This window comes from Bombyx mandarina, chromosome 19 (assembly GCF_030267445.1).
Source record: "Bombyx mandarina strain Sakado chromosome 19, ASM3026744v2".
NCBI classification, from domain to species: Eukaryota; Metazoa; Arthropoda; class Insecta; order Lepidoptera; family Bombycidae; genus Bombyx; species Bombyx mandarina.
Window position 1 is genome coordinate 11,070,728 of NC_143225.1, and position 21,112 is coordinate 11,091,839.

At 34.9% G+C, this 21,112-nt stretch overlaps 3 protein-coding genes across 5 annotated transcripts; 2 read left to right on the forward strand and 1 right to left on the reverse strand.

The window, feature by feature from the left end:
- Positions 1–1,163: 1,163 nt before the first annotated feature.
- LOC114242184 (DET1- and DDB1-associated protein 1) lies at positions 1,164–5,646 on the forward strand. Its single transcript, XM_028173283.2, has 4 exons — positions 1,164–1,489; positions 1,603–1,741; positions 2,888–2,949; positions 3,643–5,646. Exons 1-4 carry the CDS (start codon positions 1,487–1,489, stop codon positions 3,742–3,744), a joined length of 306 nt encoding a protein of 101 aa, XP_028029084.1. The 5' UTR covers positions 1,164–1,486; the 3' UTR covers positions 3,745–5,646.
- A 178-nt stretch (positions 5,647–5,824) lies between these two features.
- Positions 5,825–7,640, reverse strand: Sps1 (inactive selenide, water dikinase). Its single transcript, XM_028173165.2, has one exon. The coding sequence runs from the start codon at positions 7,367–7,369 to the stop codon at positions 6,161–6,163; it is 1,209 nt and encodes a 402-aa protein (XP_028028966.1). The 5' UTR covers positions 7,370–7,640; the 3' UTR covers positions 5,825–6,160.
- A 760-nt stretch (positions 7,641–8,400) lies between these two features.
- On the forward strand, positions 8,401–20,573 carry LOC114252872 (uncharacterized). 3 transcript variants are annotated; one of them, XM_089735060.1, is made up of 11 exons: positions 8,401–8,534; positions 9,030–9,166; positions 9,389–9,590; positions 11,163–11,394; positions 12,264–12,425; positions 12,942–13,094; positions 13,410–13,657; positions 15,450–15,573; positions 16,434–16,725; positions 17,662–17,883; positions 18,894–20,573. In XM_089735060.1, exons 1-11 carry the CDS (start codon positions 8,515–8,517, stop codon positions 19,013–19,015), a joined length of 1,914 nt encoding a protein of 637 aa, XP_089591186.1. In that variant the 5' UTR covers positions 8,401–8,514; the 3' UTR covers positions 19,016–20,573. The 3 variants fall into 3 exon arrangements, with proteins under 3 accessions (XP_089591186.1, XP_028043352.2, XP_089591185.1); XM_028187551.2 differs by lacking the exon at positions 8,401–8,534 and adding an exon at positions 8,754–8,936; XM_089735059.1 differs by lacking the exon at positions 8,401–8,534 and adding an exon at positions 8,754–8,936 and having other exon boundaries at positions 12,942–13,073.
- Positions 20,574–21,112: the final 539 nt, after the last annotated feature.

Here is a 21,112-nt window from a genome sequence, read left to right on the forward strand (position 1 = left end):
CACCTGGTGTTAAGTGGTTACTGGAGCCCATAGACATCTACAGCGTAAATGCGCCACACACCTTGAGATATAAGTTCTAAGATCTCAGTATAGTTACAACGGCTACCCCACCCTTCGAACCGAAACGCATTACTGCTTCACGGCGGAAATAGGCGGGGTGGTAGTACCTACCCGTGCGGACTCCCAAGAGGTCCTACCACCAGTGATTACGCAAATTATAATTTTGCCGGTTTGCTTTTTATTACACGATGTTATTCCTTCACCGTGGAAGTCAATCGTGAACATTTGTTGAGTACGTATTTCATTAGAAAAATTGGTACCCGCCTGCGGGATTCGAACACCGGTGCATCGCTAGATACGAATGCACCGGACGTCTTATCCTTTAGGCCACGACGACGACAAAATACAGAAACAACAAATCAGAAACAACAAAAAATCAAGAAAATACAGACTAATTTTTTACCAGAATTGTGTTCTGTGCCTAGTTGATATACGCAATCATCATTAATCATATTTTCATCACTATTAGTGCTTTCTTTATCTGAGCAGAATTATATAATGAACAGTTTATATCCCTGTCCAAGTTAACTTGATTGTTTTGATAACTTAATTCTGTCGCGTTTGATATTAGGTATCATTTTTATAGCTTCTAAAAATTCAATTTCTTAAAGGTTTTGTGGTCATGGACTACAGAAGTATTAACTGGAAATATTTGAATACTGTACTATATTTTTTAAACTATCTAATGATAGCTACATTTCGTCGGAAACAGAAAGGACAACATATTGCCAGATCTTAAGACACCGTTAATTCTCTTTTTATTTTCGATCGGTCTTAATCCTCGCATATGTTTCACTTCTGACATAGTTTTTTAATTGGATTCCAGACCATTTTTTTAAGTTTAAAGTTTTAGTGTAATGTCACTAAACGCAAAACATTTTGTGGCACAATTCTTTTAAAATGGCATCAATAGCATTATACTATTGTATCAGCCCAAGCACTATTGCTTTTAACAATTTTCAGTAATTGCGGTTTTGTATATTTATCATCAATTTCCATATAGTGAGAAGCATTGGTAGTTTTCTTGATTGTGGTGGTGTAATATGGTAAGACTTTTTTGGCAAAAGGATTTCTTAAAATTTGTTTTGGTGACACAGCATTATAAAAGGAACTCTTTCTATGTCTTGGTCTTCTTTTTATTTACCGCAAAATACGGTAGTTTTAAGTTTTGTTTATAGCGGCCCTCAGTGACTCATGAACAATCCCGTCTGGAGAACTCATAGAATCAGTCATAGACTAAATTGTGTGTACTTCTGTGGTCAAAGTATAGAAACACTGATTGTGGTTGTACCATGCTAGACTAATTTTGATTTTTGATTCATCTTGTTTCTTACATTCATAAGGCTTACGTGCTTTTTCATTAAAGGTTAACGTTATTATCATTGGGAACAGAAGTGTAACGAATGTATATTGCACATTTTTCACTATGGTAAATATATTATATTAGTCGTTAGAGACCAATTTTAGTGAAGCAAGTACTCCATGTTAGATCCTTGGTAACTTTCCTTCGAAATGTAGTAATTAAAATTGTTTTTATTGCAGTCGGTGATAGAATTCTTGAAGGATCTTCCGTCTTACGACGCGAACAACTTTACATTGTTCAATACGGACCACGGGATTAGAAATTGCTCTAAAAGGCCATCTATATATTTACCCACTAAGGACATACCTTCTGAACAAAGTTGAGTACCTTTTTACTCCTGTATTATTAAATGCCTAATTTAAAGCACTAGATAGCCATTAATCAAGTAGGAAAATTAATTATTATGCCATATTTACATTAAAACAGAATGGACAGATCTGTTTACATTAATAGTTGCAAGTGCCAAAACGAATTTCTGCATGGGAAACTTATTTATCAAACTAATAATTGTTAAATTGTTGCTAATTGCAGATTATGTATAACATGAAAACGGTAAATTAAGTGTAGAATGTTTTGTGCTGGGCATATTTAGCCCTTCCTCTTGCAAACAAGTTAAAACTTGTCGATGTGAGTGTGTGATGAAGTTGCATGAAATATTAACGATTTTAAATTGAATTCATCATTATTACATATCTATAACAATACCTCTTAGCTATACAGGAAGACCACATTTATCTATCTACCTTCTATCTATATATATATAAATGAATTGCTGTTCGTTAGTCTCGCTAAAACTCGAGAACGGCTGGACCGTTTTGGCTAATTTTGGTCTTGAATTATTTGTGGAAGTCCAGTGAAGGTTTAAAAGGTAGATAAATATGAAAATGCTCCGAATTAAATAAAAATAACAATTTTATTTTTCCTTTAATGTGTCCCCCCTCAGACGGCTTCTTTTTGTTTGTTTTAAGTTTATTTAATACAAAAGTGTAGTTCTTTTATTTATCGATTGAGGCACTACGAAGTCTGTCGGGTCAGCTAGTTTAAAATATAAATTTAGAATTTCTAAATTTTAGAACTTGTGACTAAATAAAATAATGAATTTTCAGAGATAACTTGAACATTAATTGTTCTCTCCTTTAAACTATTTTTAAATATTTCAAATCTTATTTTGTGTGAAGGTGTGTTGAAGGTGTCATGTTTTTTTATTTGCATAGTGGGCATGTGAATAAGCTAATGGCACATCGGACGTTAAATGGTTACTGGAGCCCAGTTAAATATATTACCTCTGTATTTGAGGTTTCTCTTATGATATAGCTAAGTGTGTATTTCAAGAGAAAAATTAGCACCTCCCTTGGGATTTGAACACAGGCATAGCCACATAACTCAATATGAGTACACCGACTGTCATGAACCCCACAACAACTTCAAATATATGATTAATCATTCAATTTTTTTTATTTTCAGTTATTGTAACACAAAAAACAAACATACTATTAAGATACCTACACCAGCAATGGGAGAAAAAGGTAATTTATTACAACATAATTAAAAATAATGATATATGCAGGGTCTTCAGAAATGGAGGGTAGCTGCCAGCTACCATAAGATCTTATTAAAGGGATGAGTATATCACCATCAACCCACTGACCATCCACTGCTGCACATAGGCTTATGATGAGTATTCAGTGTCCCAATAAACTGCCACAGGGGAAAGTCTCTTTAGTGAGAAGCCAGTAAAAAAACCAGCACTAAACACAGTAGTATTCCAGTAAAAACATACCTATTAACGTTTTTATAATAATAACTTAACATCAAAACTAATGAATATCCTTCCGAAAATTATAATAAAAATCCAAAGTGCAAAGCTTTAGTAATTAATAACTTTGAAGCAGCTTAAAGGTGAATTAGTGTGTTTTCAAAATAATTTTGACCAAGGTATATAAAGTTAAATTTTAGTTAATTAGTGTAAAAATGTGCTAACTGTGTTACTTAATCAAGCTTTAGTTTTTTAATTAGCAGTAAGCTTATCAATACAAACCTAGTTTCAACAATTTTTTATTATTATTAATCAATGTAAAATAAAATAAAGATATTTTAATTTGTTTTTAAATTCATATTTTTTAGTGAACATGAAACAATTGCTTTAAACCTTAGTATATTTTATTTTGACATCACAGCATTTTATGAGAACTTTACTAATAAACATGTCCTTTTTTCAGAACAACAATTCTCCAAAGAAACGTGATCAGACACATATAGAACAAAATGGTGAAGATAGTCAGCAACGCAAGAGGCCCTGTCTAAGCTCTCAAATCAACTGAAATCCCGACAATGCACTCACAATAAGTTTGTGTTTAATTCGTGAACTTTGCAGAGTGTATGTTGTACACATAATTACATTAATATTCCACAATTTTAGATCAAACTGTACATTGATTTGTGAAATTCACTGGTTCAGTGACTTTTGGGATTTAATTGTAAAAGTTCAATATGTTAGCAGTAAATATTGTTATTAAATGTTCTAATCATAGAAAATCAATAAGCACAGCAAGTATCATTACAAGTTTTGTTTATGAACACCTATTGAAATATTCAATAATAAGCAAGTTATCTGTTCATTATGCAATGCATATTTAAAATTTTATAAAATACAGGGTGTACACAGATCATTCGATGTTAACAAAAAATAATTGCATTTTCAAAGCCAACCATTTTCTTATTTATATGTTATTGCACACAGACAAAAAGGAATGACAAGCTTAACTCAAACATTAATTTCTAGCAAACAGCCCTAATGCAAAATAAGATAAAAGAATATAATAAAGTAATATTAAAACTGAAGATACAACACAAGATGTAAATGTACTAAGTACTTTAATAAAGTATATTAAAAGGTAGTAACTAAATGTTTTATATTTTCATATTTCATAAACGTGCAATGTTACATGAAGGCAGGCAAAGGCTTTCGATTTTTCCCGGAAACCTTATATTCTGCAGGTTAGCTGCTTTTCTGTCGTTTTAAGTGCAAAGTAAAATACATTAGTAAAGCTCATTGTTATTGATTTCAGTTAATTTAATTATCTATTATAATTTCAGTTAGGTACTTGAACATAAACTAGCCTCATTTTCGAAAATATTTTTGTGTCTGATATACCCTGTATAACTTACAAATTTTCCACAATGTACTATGATGTAATGAAATAAAATCATGTTAATATAGTATCAAAAACACTACTTCAGATTATTTTTTAAATGCATATATCCATATACATTTCAGTGGTTTTATAGCCTCTATAATTTGGAAAAATGAAAACTTTACGACTTATTTTGAGTTTCTTTTTTTCATTTTATGGGTATTTTTCAATCCAATGGTTTGAATACATTACAATTTCCGCATTCAGAGGCATTCATTAACTTTTGAAAATATATATTATATTTGCACATGGATCTTGAGATCTGAAAATTCGTTTGACTTCATTGTAAAGTTAGGGTCATTTGTTTAGTTTCAAAGGTCCTTAGTATGCACCATACATAGAATTAAATTTTGCCTTAGCTATAATTTTAATTGTCAAATCTTATAAAATGGTTTGCATCACATGCTCTATGTATATAACTGAAACACATGCTTCAGTGAAGGCTGCTAGCATATTTTTTAAAGCAATAAACATTAGATTAGACCGTTAAAGGTGTTTAGTGGATAGTAGACATGATTAAGGTCTACAACCTGCAAAAACCTATAAAAACACAAATTTTTAAATGAAATATATGTAAATAAATTAAATAATTACCTAAAAATAGTGTCTTATGAAGAACAAATTTTAAAATTTTCCTCATAATATTCTGTAGATAAAAACAAAAGCAGTATATTGCGTAGTAAGCCTATGTAATTTATTCTGTGAACATTAATTTACTGAAAGCAAAATTTCCCTATCAAATGTACTCAAAAATTCCATAATTTTAAGCACAGTTTTTCTTCTATATGCTGTTCTTGTGAATTTTCATTTCCAATACAATCACTAAAGGTTAATATTTGAATGTAAACAAGAATGGTTAATAATTGGTTGATTAAAGTATGTTTAATTATTTTTAATATATAATACATACATCTGAGGTGTTTTGTTTTAATTAGAGATTTAAAAAAAGTTTTTGAAAACAATGTCACATGAGCATTTTTATAAAGTTCCTTTTCGTAGATACTCCATTAAAGTGCATATTTATTTCCATTTTGATATTTTACTTCTCATCTCTCCCCATCACTTTTCTCAGTAAGGTCATGACTAAATTTAAGGCTTTGATTCCTCATTTTTGCTATTATTGTAATAACCTATTTGAGGGATAATTTATTTAATAATAATAATACATCTATAAGTGGAGGATGTGAAATAAAAAATAACTACTTAGTATGACTGAAAAATAATTTTATTCTAATAATTATACTTAATTCACAATTTGCAGAAACAGTCCACAAGCTGCAAAAAATGGTTAGGTTCCAGGACCTAATGGAATTATCTTAATTTTAATAGTGATATCCTTAACTAAGTTAACACCAGTCACTTGAATAATGAGGGTAAAAATATCGATTTCAGATAATGGACAAGTTTTGCAACAAAAAAAGAAGAAGTTATTTATTGCTTTAACATTAATAAAATTATATATTTTGCTGTCAAAATAATTTTTTTTAATTTATCCAGCTTTACCAAAGTCTAGTTAAAATATTTTAGTATAAGTCATTTAATTTTAATCTTTAGCAGGCACTTCAATGACTCGAGGTTTATCAATAATGCGGGCTGTGCGGTTACCCTTCTCCACAATACCAATGATCCAAGCCTGATATCCTTCTTGTTTCTCAATATCTTTACAGTACGCAGCAGCCTGTTCTCGTGGCAGACAGATTAGAAGTCCACCAGATGTCTCTGGAGCGTGTCCTTGTAGCAATTGAAACATGTTCCCACAAGCTTTCGCTACTGCTGCCATCTTGGCAATTACAGGCAGATTATGGATTACAAATGATACTTCATTCTTTTGATGAGATGCCAAGTTCTGTGCATGACCCAGTAAACCAAAACCAGTTACATCTGTTGAGCCGTGAGCATTGTACTTGTGCATCAATCTTGCTGCAATGCGATTGAGTCTGCTCATAGAGTCCATTGCTCTGTGATATGCCTTACGAACGTCTTCTTCAGATACAACTAATTTGATTCTGTTCCAGCGTTCAGGTTGGTCCAACCATTGGTGAGCATTTACTGCAACTTGTGTACCAAGAGGTTTTGTCAAGACCAATACATCACCCATCACGGCATTATCAGGTACAATGTACTCATTAGGCTGGCAGATAGTGGTAGCAACCCCACCAATTGTGCACCAGGGGTTGATGACAGTTTGCCCACCAGTGACAGACGTTCCTGCCTCCAAAGCGGAATCTTTGAACCCGCGCATTATAAGAGGAATAACGACGTCGCGTTCCTTTTCAGTCATTTTCGTTGAGACACCCAACAACATGAGCATATTGTCGCACTCCGTAACACCCATCGCGTATAGGTCGCTAAGAACATTGGCACATGCAATCTTACCCATCATATATGGGTCATCCACTAATGGGTAAAAAAAGTCAGTAGTTTGAACTAAACAGAGCCCACCGTGTCTAAGTGGTGTCACCGAGCAGTCCAAGCCGATGCCGATGCGCGGGATAGCCACATGCATAAATTGGTCTTGATCCGCTTGCGAATAGTCTTGCTGTAAAGACTCAACAAGTTTTCCGAGAACATCTTGAGGTACTTTGCAACTTCTTCCCTTTAGATCAGCAAATCGTGTCAGCCGAAAACTTGCCTCCAAATCGTGCGCCACCGGGTCAAACGGACGACGTAAAGCTATTGAATTAGGGTTACCGGCCATTTCTAATTGAGCTGCAGCTAAAGAGTCCTGCGCTACACTCGTTTGATAAGACATATTACACCAAAACAATGATATTTATGTTTTCCGCGGCTTTAAAGGTCTCAAAATGTGAGAACTAGACAATACTAGACACGCCGCCAAGTGACGCTTGCAAAATGGCGTCTCCATTACAGAGAGAAAACGGGCCAAAAATGTCAGTTAAATGAGCGCTTCTGATTGGTGCATATAAAACGTAAACAACAAAATTCTTCTCCTGATTGGCTATTAAAGATCAAAATTTCATTTTTACCAAAGGGAACTGGCTGCTACTTAAAGACGTTCAGTTTTACGCGATTTTTTTTATTATTATGATCCAAGCATAAGCAAAGTTGAAGTAAAAACTGAAAAAATTCTCATAAATAATCCTATAACAATTCACAGTAATTTATCTAAAAAGAAACTGTATCTAATTAATATAAATAATAGTAATCTTCAATTAAGCAGATACGGGGATATACTCCGAATTATGATTTGAGACGATCCCATATTCTAGCACCACTCACAAAAGTAGCTTAATTCCCTATTACTACTTAGAACGAATGTGCTTATACACAAAATGCCGCGTCCGAGTCTAAAATTGCCTCTCCTCCACAGCTTCCTGAACGTTAATACATGTTCCTTCTAATGAGATGTAAAAAGAATCCTCACTCCTAAACGATTTGATTATGTAAATGTATATGGCAATCTTGATGTTTATTAATAACGATGGCTATCGTCAAAGGATCCTTAAATTTAATTTCGAAGTCCATAAAGAATGCAAAAAATAAGTAACTAAAACCGAATATGGACCTGAAAGAGATTATAATTAATTGCAACCCATTTCATATACACTAATTAATTATATTAGGCCGTTTCTACTTACATATTTGTGACTATGATGAATTGATGACAATTAATTATAATGATGACAAATAGGACCTAGGGCAATTAAGGTTCAGTATATCTTCTCGAATATCATAACTATCCTATGAAAGCTTGCATTGTAACAAATAAATAGGTACCGTATTATCCTACCGTCGATACTACTCTACGGACTACGGGTGGTAGGGCGTTTTATGAGTCCGCATATGTAGGTACAACCACCCTGCCAACTTCTGCAGGAAAGCTGTTTCGTTTTAAAGGGTGGGACAGCCGTTGTACTGTTTCACTTTGTGAGATCTATGGACTTCTTTTACAACAGGTGGGTCATGCATGAGTTCAATATAAAGCAATAAAAATAATATTTTTTATGTATCGATAGACGTTGTCTATTCCAGTCAAGCTATTTATCGAAAGGTAATGATAATCTAAATTTTGAGCCCTAAATAAATTACTTAAGCATGAAAGTGAAAAGAAGTTTGAGAAATATACCTTTGCCCTAATGCTTATATTTTTAACAAACTTTTTGAATATATTTTTCGGCGGTTGATTATTTTCAACTTATGAACTTTAACTTGTGACAAAAATTAAATTCCAATACCGCTTGAAAGTTTAACTAAACAAGTGTTTATGTACGTAGTTAATATGCTCAACTCAAATTAAAAATGAACATAAAAGGTTGGAAGAAAACAGAGAACGAAGCGGGATATCCTTGTTACATTAAGTGAGTGGAACTTTCACTGTTATGAATGTTCAAATATATCTTGAAAAATTGTTGAGAAGTTTATGTATTTGAGACGAATATCTTTGTTTTTAGTGAAACTACCAAAAAACAACAATATGATCATCCCGAATTTATTAAATTATGGCAATCACTTTCTGTATACGACGATATAAAATATGCAGTGTACCGTATTGCGTTCAAAATCCATGCTTTGCAAAAGCAAATTCGAGGTAAGGCTCAATGTTATAAATAATTACTTAAAATATAAACAGATTTAAATTTTCATAATATTCAGACATTGGATATTGTACTATCACCTGACTTTTGGTCACATTTATTTTAAGATGAAAGATTTGAAGGATCCCTGGGTAATTTATGTTAGTTTATTTTATGTTATTTGGTAATTTAATCAGTGCTTTAAAATAACTCCTAAAATTATTTATCTTCCACAGTGCCTCCATTAAGAATCAGTTCTGGAGTTTTTGCTCGGCATCAACTTAGTTTGTCTGAAAGCAGTCTATCATTGGATACTACTGAGCTGGAAGCTGTACTAGCTGATATATATTTTGCTGCAGAAAAAGATGGTCTATTTGATGGGGATGTTGACTTTGCTGTAGATCTCCTCATTAATCTCTTATTAAATGTTTATGATGTGTAAGTTAATAATCTTACTAGTCAAATATTCCTTTTATCATCATCATCATCATCATCATCATCATTAGCCTATAGCAGTCCACTACTGGAGATAGCCTCCCCATTTGCACCTGTTTAGAGACTAACACTTAATTTTTAACATTTTATGTATAGCTTTTAAGGGTAGGCAGCGGGTTGGCTATGCCTCTGGCATTGCTAAAGTCCATGGGTGATGGTAACCATTCACCATCAGGTGGGTTGTACGCTCGTCTGCCTACTAGGGTAATAAAAAAAATTGGCAAAGAAGAGTTATTAATTGGCTGAATGATGTAAAAATGCTGGGGAAAATTCCATATACAGCAGCGGTCAGGGAACTTTTTTAATTATTACCCCAAAATATTTTTGTGTAAGTTGATATTACCCCATGGCGAAGAACAAAAAAAAAAAACGAAATCGCTTCTTTCAGCATCTTTCATATTATATATAGCCCCCATGATAATTTTGAAAAGAAAACATTAACTAAAAATTTAATTTAAACATCATTTATTTAATAATTAATTAATGTGTTCTATCTCATTCTCTCGCCTGCTGAATCCTATACATTTATGTGTTTCTGTCTCTATGGACTTATTTTTTCGTTTCGTTTCATTTAGTTTCATTGAGTTTGAAATCACAACGATTCTAAAGAAGTTTCACTTCATTATATACTTTTTACTCACAAAAGTTCAACTAAGTCGTTGTGGCCTAACGGATAAGACGTCCGGTGCATTCGTGTTGAAGCGATGCACCGGTGTTCGAATCCCGCAGGAGGGTACCAATTTTTCTAATGAAATACGTACTCAACAAATGTTCACGATTGACTTCCACGGTGAAGGAATAACATCGTGTAATAAAAATCAAACCCGCAAAATTATAATTTGCGTAATCACTGGTGGTAGGACCTCTTGGGAGTCCGCACGGGTAGGTACCACCACCCCGCCTATTTCCGCCGTGAAGCAGTAATGCGTTTCGGTTCGAAGGGTGCGGTAGCCGTTGTAACTATACCTGAGATCTTAGAACTTATATCTCGAGGTGGGTGGCGCATTTACGTTGTAGATGTCTATGGGCTCCAGTAACCACTTAACACCAGGTGAGCTGTGAGCTCGTCCATCAATCTAAGCAATAAAGAAAAAAAAAATCATTTTTACCCCCCTAAACTTCATTTTACCCCATTTGGGGTAATGTACCCCAGTTCCCCGACTGCTGATATACAGGATAATGGAGTGTTACTACTATTCCTTCTTCATAAGCTAAGCATTATCATAGCTATACCTTCACTTGAAATTTCTAACTCAATCCCAGTAATTCCTAAATCGATTATCGAATACTAAAAGAAGAGTTAATCACAAGGAGTCCTAGTTATAAACACTCTGTTTTAAAAATAAAACAACTTTGACCTTATTGGAAATAACCCATATAAGAGAGGCCTTTATTCGTGGCTGGGAGACTAAGGATTAGTGTGGAGTGTTATAGTCATTGACATAGCTGTGTATCCTGTTCAAACACTTACAACCGCAATAACAGACTGCAGTTTAATAGCGAAGACATTTGCAGTGACCGAAAAGAACCGATACGAGTATTAGCAGCAAAGACCCTTCTTATTGTCCTGAGTAATGATCCAGCATCAGACAAATGGTTTGCACTAGCCAATAGTTGTGCAGATCACAATGGATGCGTGTCTGCCAAGAGATTCTCAGCTTTATTAACGCATATTGTAGCACTGCCGCTATATTGTGGAACATCCTCTGGACAGCTGCAGGATGATGTTCTCTCGTGTTTTGATAAGGTTTGTTTTAAAATTACGACATTTATGCTTATTATACAATGAAGGAAAATTAAATGTAGAGCTCAGGATTGATTTTTTTTCCTACCTAAGCTGATAGCCTTGAGAGGCTATTTCAGCGTAACCTTAACTAGTAGGTGAGCTCACGGGGCTCAAACCGGAGTGATGTTAACATTGACCCTAGCAAGAGCACTGCCTCGCAGAATCTACCACCGGATCGGAAACGCGACCCACTGAGAAGATCCGGCGAGAAACTCAGTGGCTGCGTCTATGTGTTAATTCGCTCGTCGAGCCCTTCGTCGCAAGCGACAGGTTCGACGAGGACGGTGACCGCTGCTTGTGGTGCCTAAAAAGACCGGTAATGGATCGGGAGGATCCGTAATGACTTGTTTTGGACGACGTCGACTGTTTACCATACGGTCTACAGGATCGGGTATGTACAGGATTGATACAAAGAGAGGATTGACAGCAAGTGAAACTATCAACTCTCTCTGTTTGTTATCACGAACACCCTGTCTATGTCATTATGTTTTCCGTTTTTTTTAAAGAACCTAGTGTCTGCGTTTAAAATTTCATTAATCAGAGATTACACAGGGTAAATATACTGATTTTTTTTGTTTTTGTTTTTTACCTACGTAAGCTGATAACCTTGAGAGGCTATGCAAGCGTAACCTAACAAAGACTTGGTGAGCTCAAGGGGCTCAGACCTGTGGGTTGGTTTACTCGCCGAGCCCTGTCTGTCGCCGCAAGCGACGTGTTTGACGAGAACGATGACCGGTGCTTGGGGTGCCTAAAAGCACCGTTAGTGGATCGGGAGGATCCGAAATGACGTGTTTAAGTCGTGATTAAGTAATTAAAGTTATTTATTTCAGAATTCGGGTATGTTAGGCGTAAGTTCACGGATGGTAGCCGAATGGGGTGTGCAGTACTGCGCTAGTACAATGTGGCTGTCAGTTTTAGAACGAATCTCAGCTAGTATTGACGATGAGAATACTATTGGTCAATGCGCTGTTTGCTCACAAAACCTAAAGAAGGTTTCTATAATTTTTTTCATGTTATTTTTATTAATAATTTAAAGTTTATAGTCTACAGAAATCTAGCAGTTTGTGTTAGATTAAAAAAAAATGGCTTAAGAGACCTAACTATTTAATTAAATTCATTAGTGATAATGAATTAATGTTTTATCATTGAGTTTTATTCTTATTGAGATTAACTATAACGAAAAAGTTTTTAAATGTAATATTGAGCTTTTAGGCGCGAAATTAAACTGGGTCCAGTATTTTTGTGTGAAAGTCCAATTAACAAACAAACAGACAAAGTAAAAAAAATATTAGTTGTAGTTTTGGTTAAGGTACCATAAAGAAATGTACCATAAAGAAATATCAATTATTCTAAGTACCCTCAATGTACATACTTCCATTAAAGTTTTTACTAAATTTAACCAAGGGTCTTTCTAATATTTGTTGATTATAAGCAGTCTACCAATGTTCATGTTAATTGAAGCATGTGAAAACTTGTAAACTGCATAATAATGTATTATTCCGTTTTAGATGCTGAAATTTAAATGTTCAAAATGCAGTGAGGTATATTTTTGTGAGAACTGTTATTTATATGACCGAGGCTTGAATACAGTAAGTGGACACAAGAAGACTCACGTAGTGCAAGAAATTGTTGATGGACAGGTGATTTATTTTAAGCATCATGTAAGAGAATTGTGCCTGTGGATGAAACCTTACATATCGTGTAAACACCTAAATAAATTCAACTTGAAGGTTTTTCTTGAACATTCTTTTATTGAATAAAAATCATTTAAATTGTTATAACAGATTTACCATTTAATGTGATGTGCCATTATCAACTTAAAATTTTAGCTGTTAAGCATTTAATAAACTTACTTCGAATCAGAAGTGGCTTATAGAAACATATTAAAATTTTCCTTTCAAAAATCATATTAAAATTTTAATTCATAACATGTTTATGTTTGTTGTTTGCCTAATTAAATTGTTTCTTTGAGACAGATTAAACCCTCACAATGCGCGTTCATGAAGAGTATGAGACGATTCTTCTTTTGCACTAAGACTAAGAAGAAGAAGATAGTGAGATCAAAAAAAATCGATCAGTTAGACGGGCCCAGCACCCTAAAACGAAAGAAGGGTAACAAACCAACCATGTTCACTTCAACAGTTGGTAAAGCTTCAGGGAAAGAGGCTGGCAACCCCGCGAACATGCTTCAAGATATTATCATGCAGCTGGAAGCTCAGAATAGGTAAGTAGAACTAAACTACAGTAGGCGCGCGAGTTCATGTCCGTCCTGAGGAATGCGGTAGTGCTGTGACCTAGATAATTATGGTAATGTCGATAATAACTACCGATTTAGTCAACAGCTGTCAATTTGGCTATTAAGCCAAGTAGCCAAGTTAGTAACTAAAGGTAATTTTGCAATTTATGAAATAAAATAAATGTAATAAGTAATTACTTGTTTGTTTCTAATAGAGAAAAATATTTTTTCAATCACTATCAAATGAAAAGACAACCGACAGATCAGAGTCGGAATCAGTAAGCATCTTTTTTCAGTAGGTTTTTTCTACCTGAACTTGTTGGAAGCGGAGTAGTCATGGTTAAATAACACAATAGCGTTAGCGTAAATTTTCGATATCGATAAGCGCGCGTCATAACCGTCAAGGACAACACTCGACGTCAGACAAATGCGGAGGCGGGTGAAGGCGGGGCGAGCTGTCCCCCGCGCGTCGCTTCTGGCCCCGATGGACATGAACTCGCGCGCATACAATAGGAAAAGCTTATGTTAAAGTCTGTGCTATAAACGGAACATGCATTCCAAAGCATATCAGACTTCAGCTTTATGAAAGTAGATGAAGGCAATGATGCTATGACTTTTGCATGCATGCATAAATGTAATATATAAAGTACTAGCAGATCCGACAGACGTTGTCCTGCATACATAAAATGAAAGAAATGAATGAATGCATACACAAAAAATCATTCAAGTCGATCCAGCCGCTTAGTTGTAGTATAGATAAATAACCTAGATACCGACTGCAGCGATATCTGTCGGGCCGATTTGTGAATCTAAAGCATCCAGGGCGCCACCCAAACGCATAAAAAAAAATCTAGCCTAGGCTAGCCTAGGTCTAGCCGTTTAGGAGTTCAGTGACATACATACAGTAGAATTATATATATAAAGATAATTAAAAATCTTTTATGGCTTAATCTTACGTATGTTATTGTCATTCATCTCATGTCATTATTATTTATGACATTTCGAATTTATAGTTTTGGTGGTTATATACATCTGAGTCAGGATCAGTCGTGACCAATATAATAATAAACCATTAAAAATTTAAGAAAATAATGCATATACTATATTTGGTTATTGGCAATGTAATTTAATAAATTCATTATTTATTGTTGGTCATATTAGTCAACAATTGGTGTTGCCTGTTTCATGTTGTCTGTTTGTGAGAACAAATCTGATTGAAAATGAAAATTTTATTGTAAATTTGATGTAGCAATTAGTTTTTGATAGATGTGTATTGATTATAGTTGTACCGTCTTAATGTACCTCTGAGAGATATGGATTTATAATTAAAATTGATATACGGTGACATTATCATCTGAATTGTTTTAGGTTAATTGATAAATACTGACTGCCAGACTTAAAAAAGTTAATGGAACTGTTTGCATGATTTAAATATATTTAATCGCATAGATTCTTAGATGCCATCATGGGCTTGTAGACCTGTGTGCTTAGTGCGAGTATTTAGTGGCAAACGTAGGGACGCTTTTCCAACTTAATACAAATTCGAGTTAACTTTTACGTCATCAAGAACTTAAAAAAATCCACAGTCAGTCCCAAAACCGCCATCGGGATATATGACGCCTAACTTCATAATTATCTTTAAATGGTCAGCATCAATTAAAAAACTTAATGAATGCTACCTAAAAAATTACCACATAATATGTTGACATATAGGCATTTAGCATAGAATGAAATATATAAATAAATTAATAATACAGATTTTATATCTACATCAATACAGAGCTCTTCAAGAATTATCGGTGCAGTTCAAGGACGCTGGAAAGAATGATGATGAACTGAAAACGAAGGTAGATACACATTGGTCACAGATATCTACCCAAATAAATAGACTTAAAGTTTTAAAGGTGAGAAATTTATATATTTAGATTTTACAGATTAAAAATTCATGCAAATCTCCAAGGGTCATATAATTGTTTTGTCCAGCCCCTACAGATTAAAATATAACGGACGATAAGTCACACAGAGTCGTCTGGTCCCAACTTAGGATTCCTTATACTATTCAAATCATGGACTGATACTTATATATATTTCAATATATTTGCATACCTTTAAAGATATCGATTTTCAACAGTCAGACAATGAGCAAACAAATCATATTCATCACATGAATGGCTGCCCGATCTTGGAATCGAACCCACGACCCTCGGCCCAGCAGTTATGGGCGCTAACTAGTTCATCGTAATTAGATTCATTCTCCTGTCCTTCTCCCAGTCACCCGGGGTCGGCGCAACATGTTTTCTCCTTCCATACTCCTCCATATAATTTATCTAAATATAATTAGATTATGTGCTGGAAATAGGGGCGGTTGTTAGATTAAACGGCTTTTACACGGTATGTATTAAATACCCGTCATTTTGTGTTACTAATTATGCTTTTCGTTGACAGCAATTTAGATAAAAAAAAGGCTTTGTTATAAGTATAGCCGATATTACAATCAAATAAAGTATTCACTTTGACTGAGTTAAACAATAACTAAACTTGTGTCAGTTATTCAACTTCACAGTTATTCAACTGACACAAGTTATTGTTTAACTCAGTCTTCTGGTTCTTATGAAATTTAAAGGTTGTTACTTAAAATTGGATAAAATGGAGATGTGCCTTATTTTTAACTCTGCCCCCAAAGCGTTTTCTTAGTTGGAGATATTTTGATCCAGAGCAATATGTATCTTCTATGATTAAACCTTTAACTAGTAAGTTGTTGCAGGAAAATTTGATTGCACCTCAAAATGTGTCCAACGATACAGATAACAAAGGCAAGCCTCAAGCTTTTGACCTGTTCAGTCCCATACCGGTCATCGAAACTCAGACCAAACTGACAGACAAGAACCATCCTAGAGTATTGAGCTTGGACTCCGGGAACTTCTCTGTTGTGTCGAAACAAGAGAGCCAGAACTTGCTGACGTTGTCTGGAGATGCCTTGAAACCGGTGGTTGCTCATGCCACATCAGATAGCATATCCGCTGTTTCTGTTAATGATATCAGTTCATGGTACAATGGTAAGTGGTTTTGTTAAATCGTTTATCGCCTGCTGTAGGATTTTAACTGTAGCACAGGTAGACTCACCCGGCGGATCAACGGACGTTATATTTGTTCTAATTCACGCATATGTCAATTTACTTATTCACGTTGTGTGATGTCTATGTTAATTCTTATCCATATAACGTCAGTTGGACAGTGAGCTTATTAATTTGCCTATCTCATAAAAAAAATATATCGTGTTTTAATGTAAAGATGAGGCGTGTTTGCGTTACCAGGTTTTAAAACCAGATTTTCAATTCGAAGTATGACGCCCTGGTACGGGCAAAAAATACTTGCAAGTATGAAAGTATATGTCCTAATGTCGAATGCTCAAAAAACTTGAACACTCACATGAAAATACTGCATAGGAAAATGATTCATATCTTATTAGGAATAAAAAACACAATCGGATTTGTGAATGGAAAAAGACTGAAATTCAAAGTATTTTTAATTTATACAATTTTGCTCCTTATTATTCATTGAATACGGGTTGAATTCCTATGCAAGTATTTTCAAATTTGAACACCGCGGTATCTCAAGCAGGACGCGTACGGGGCTCGGTGCGTTGACGCACTTGACGCGCAGGGAGCGGGTTGCCGAGCCAGAGTATTTCGATGAAAGCCGAAAGCATGAACCGAAAATTTAATGCACATGCCATCCGATCGGGTCGGGAACATGTCAATTAAATAAGCTAACATAACTGAAACTTAATTAGGAGCATAATCGCGTAAACATGCATTCATAAAATATTGATACTTAAAAATCTTTGATACTAACAAATACTTTCAAATATTTTTAAAACCTGGTTTTTGACCCTGGTATTTTTACGTACTCGTACTTAGAAGCCCTAGTATTTAATTTTGCAAGTATGTCTCATCGCTATTTTAATGTAATGTTTATGTTATTATAATCAGAAACGCAGGCTTCCGGCAAGCATGTCCGCCAAGCGAAGGGGCAGCCCCCGGCGGAGGTCCCGCCCCCCGCGGAGGTCCCGCCCCCCTCGGCGGAGGACAGGTTCGCGGCCGACATGCGGTGCGTGGAACACGGCAACCACAAGATGAAGGAGCTGAACGCGGACCTTGACAAGGTGCTCGACAGGCTCCAGGAAATACTCACACACAACTTCACGATGGACGGTTGGTATTCAAAAAAATATTATATAAGTTTTCTATAAGCTATAGTAGCCCAAATTCGACAATTCATACCAGACCCTGTAGACCAAATGGTAAACAGTCGACGTCGCCCAAACACGTCATTTCGGATCCTCCCGATCCACTAACGGTGCTTTTAGGTACCTCGAGCAGCGGTCTCCATCCTCGTCGAACCCGTCGCTTACGACGAAGGGCTCGACGAGCGAATGAACCCATAGACACAGCCCACTGAGTTTCTCGCCGGATCTTCTCAGTGGGTCACGATTCCGATCCGGTGGTAGATTCTGCGAAGCACGGCTCTTGCTGAGGCTAGTATTAGCAACACTCCGGTTTGAGCCCCGTGAGCTCACCTACACATGTTAGGGTGAAGCTGAAATAGCCTCTCAAGGCTATCAGCATAGGTAGGAAGAACAAAAAATTCGACCTTAGAATTTCGTAACGTTCTCGATAGCGTAAAAGTTAGCTCATATTTGTATGGAATGAGATCGTTTGCGTACGTTTGCCGCTAGGGGCGCTGTTCCAACTGCATACAAAATTGGGATAACTTTTACGCTATCGAGAACGTTTAAGGCTTCGTCAAACCGAACGCGTACTTAGTGCGCGTCAGAACGCTAAACTGACGGCGCGCTATGACGCCGAGATGTGTTGTACTACTGTGGTAAGGTACTGTTAAACAGAGCGCCAGCGTTATAAGTACGCAAAGCTCTGTCGCGGCGTTAGGGCTGTTTGACAGTATATTATCATAGTAGTACAACACATCTCGGCGTCATAGCGCGCCATCAGTTTAACGCTCTGACGCGCGCTAAGTAAGTGTTCTGTTTGACGAAGCCTTAAAAAACTTGCACTAAGCACACCTCAAAATACACTGCTGAAACTGAATTTCCCAAGGCGGGTGGTGGCATTTGCGTTGTAGAACTCTATGGGCTCTGGTAACCACTTAACACTAGGTGGGCCGTCGCCCGCCCATTTAATCAATAAATTAAAAATCCTTTCAGATTCATGTTTCGATAATAGCCAGCTGCGCGAGACGGCGAACGAAATGGAAGGTCTGTTGGGAACGTTGATACGCGGAGTCGAACAACGAGCGACTCTCGGCAACACTAAGGCGCTCGTGTAAATTACACCTTCGAGTATATGGAATAGAGTCTAAAATATGATTTGTTCCACCTAACAGGTACGTGTGGCTCACACCACAGTGAAAGCTTAGTCTGAGAATCTTATGGAGATGTTCTCAATGCTCACAGAAAAACAATTCAATTAGATATATCGTCTTTTCGCATTAAAAGGGTACAATTTCCAAAAATATTCGAAATTGAGTTAATATGCGGAATCATTTGGTATCACCAGTATTTTTCTCATAAATACTGTCAAAAGAGCGTAATTTAGTTTAGTTTTTTTTTTCCTATATTTTGGCTACTATTAACAAAATTAATACATAATTTTATCTTACTTTAAAACACAGATAATGCATCTGGTAAAAAATAAAATTAAATGTTGCAAAGATGATTAATATTAAAATACCACATGGTAAACCTTTAAAACACTCCTGTAAAATTAGTAAGTTTTGAGATTATACAGTTATAATGCGAGAAAACGATATCTTAAAATATGTATTAATAAATGTTATGAAAATGGAAATATGTGTATGGAGAATTATTTCATCTCTGTTCTTTTTTATTTTTATTGTCATTGTAGACTGCTGACTATTATAGACATCTGCACACGGCTCGCCTGATGGTAAGTGCTTACCGTCGCTCATGGACATCAGCAATGCCAGTGGCACAGCAAGGCCATAGCCTACTGCTGTGGACTCTTCTCTATTTCGATCGGTTTTGTTCTTTACTAGTGGTCCTTCAGTAGTTGAAATTCGACTATAATTAATTGAAATTATAAATTTGAACACTATTATGATTCTATTGTCAAAGACTACACTTTAGACAAATATTAATAAAAACAAACAATATTACTCCATTCTCCATTTGATCACAGACTTGATGCAATAAGAAAAGTTTGACAGTAAATAAATAGCATGAATACGTGTGTGTGTGTCAAATACAAGGTAGTGTGTGTAATGTTTTTTTTTATTGATTTAATGTATTTTGTACGCTTAATTTAAAAAAAATATTAATATTGCATAATCTGCACTCCTTCTCTATATTCTCTATGAGTGTGGGAAATTTCATACTCCTCCGTCGGCGTAATTTTCCTAAAAAGGGGTACAAAGTTTTTGCTTTATGTATTAATATATAGATATCGGAATAATAATCCTCTTATATGTTTTTTTTTTATATCTAAATAATAGTGATTAGGTCGATACCACCGTTCTGTGTATAACTTATCGGTTTGAAGTTTGGAATTGGTACTTAGACCTCTCGCATTGTTCCGCGGCTGGTGGTATTCACTTAACACTAAGCGGGCCGTCAGCTCAATTGCCTATACACAGGACTGGCTTATTAAAATATGATCATAAGTGTGTTATTTTTTAGGACAATGTGAACATTTTATGTATTTTATAAATGACATAATATTAAGTATAGTTTTTCTTGGTTGTGTATTAATCCGTCCGTGTTTTGGTGCTCAAATAATTTTAAGGAAATTATAGACATTCCAATGAAGTGTAGCGATTGAATGTTAATGATTTTTATGAAGCATATTATTAGAAGACAATATTTTTTTTTATCTTTTTGATTTATGAAATTTCATTGACCGATCTGGTGTTTCAGTACTTTGTGATAGATTTTAAATTAATGAAGTTAGGTACATATTTTATATTAATGTTATAATGAATATAGTGTAGAGAAAAAAAATCGATTTTTGTGATTATTACATTAGAAACATAAGGTCGGGTATTCGTGATTTCAACATTAATTAATTATCGACATTAATAATCGACACCACTAGGAAATAAAAAGACACGAGTCCGTATAAGATATTTCTTTGCAGACAGTACACCTAACTTTCGGCTTCTCTAGTCGAGAAAAGAGATTGAAAAAAAAAATCTAATTTAGAAAAGTAACATGCCATATATTTATTAAAAAATAATAATAATTACATACAATTAATTATTCACTTTTTAATAATAAAAGTTATTTGTAAAAGTTTAACGTAATTTTATTTAAGAAAACCTTAAACGTACATATACGTTATTTGCTTTGTGCGGTTAGGTATATAATTAGAAATAATATTGCATTGAATTATAATTTTGTTTGCATTT

What these genes read in the sequence shown, in the direction of transcription:
- Sps1 (XM_028173165.2), bottom strand. Translation starts at nt 7,369, where the DNA reads ATGTCTTATCAAACGAGTGTAGCGCAGGACTCTTTAGCTGCAGCTCAA.
- LOC114242184 (XM_028173283.2), top strand. An exon ending in GGACATACCTTCTGAACAAA is followed by an intron (nt 1,742 to 2,887) that starts GTTGAGTACCTT and finishes TTTTATTTTCAG; the next exon opens with TTATTGTAACACAAAAAACA. An exon ending in ACCAGCAATGGGAGAAAAAG is followed by an intron (nt 2,950 to 3,642) that starts GTAATTTATTAC and finishes TCCTTTTTTCAG; the next exon opens with AACAACAATTCTCCAAAGAA.
- LOC114252872 (XM_028187551.2), top strand. Translation starts at nt 8,878, where the DNA reads ATGAACATAAAAGGTTGGAAGAAAACAGAGAACGAAGCGGGATATCCT. An exon ending in TTTGCAAAAGCAAATTCGAG is followed by an intron (nt 9,167 to 9,388) that starts GTAAGGCTCAAT and finishes TATCTTCCACAG; the next exon opens with TGCCTCCATTAAGAATCAGT. An exon ending in TGATTTATTTTAAGCATCAT is followed by an intron (nt 13,095 to 13,409) that starts GTAAGAGAATTG and finishes TCTTTGAGACAG; the next exon opens with ATTAAACCCTCACAATGCGC.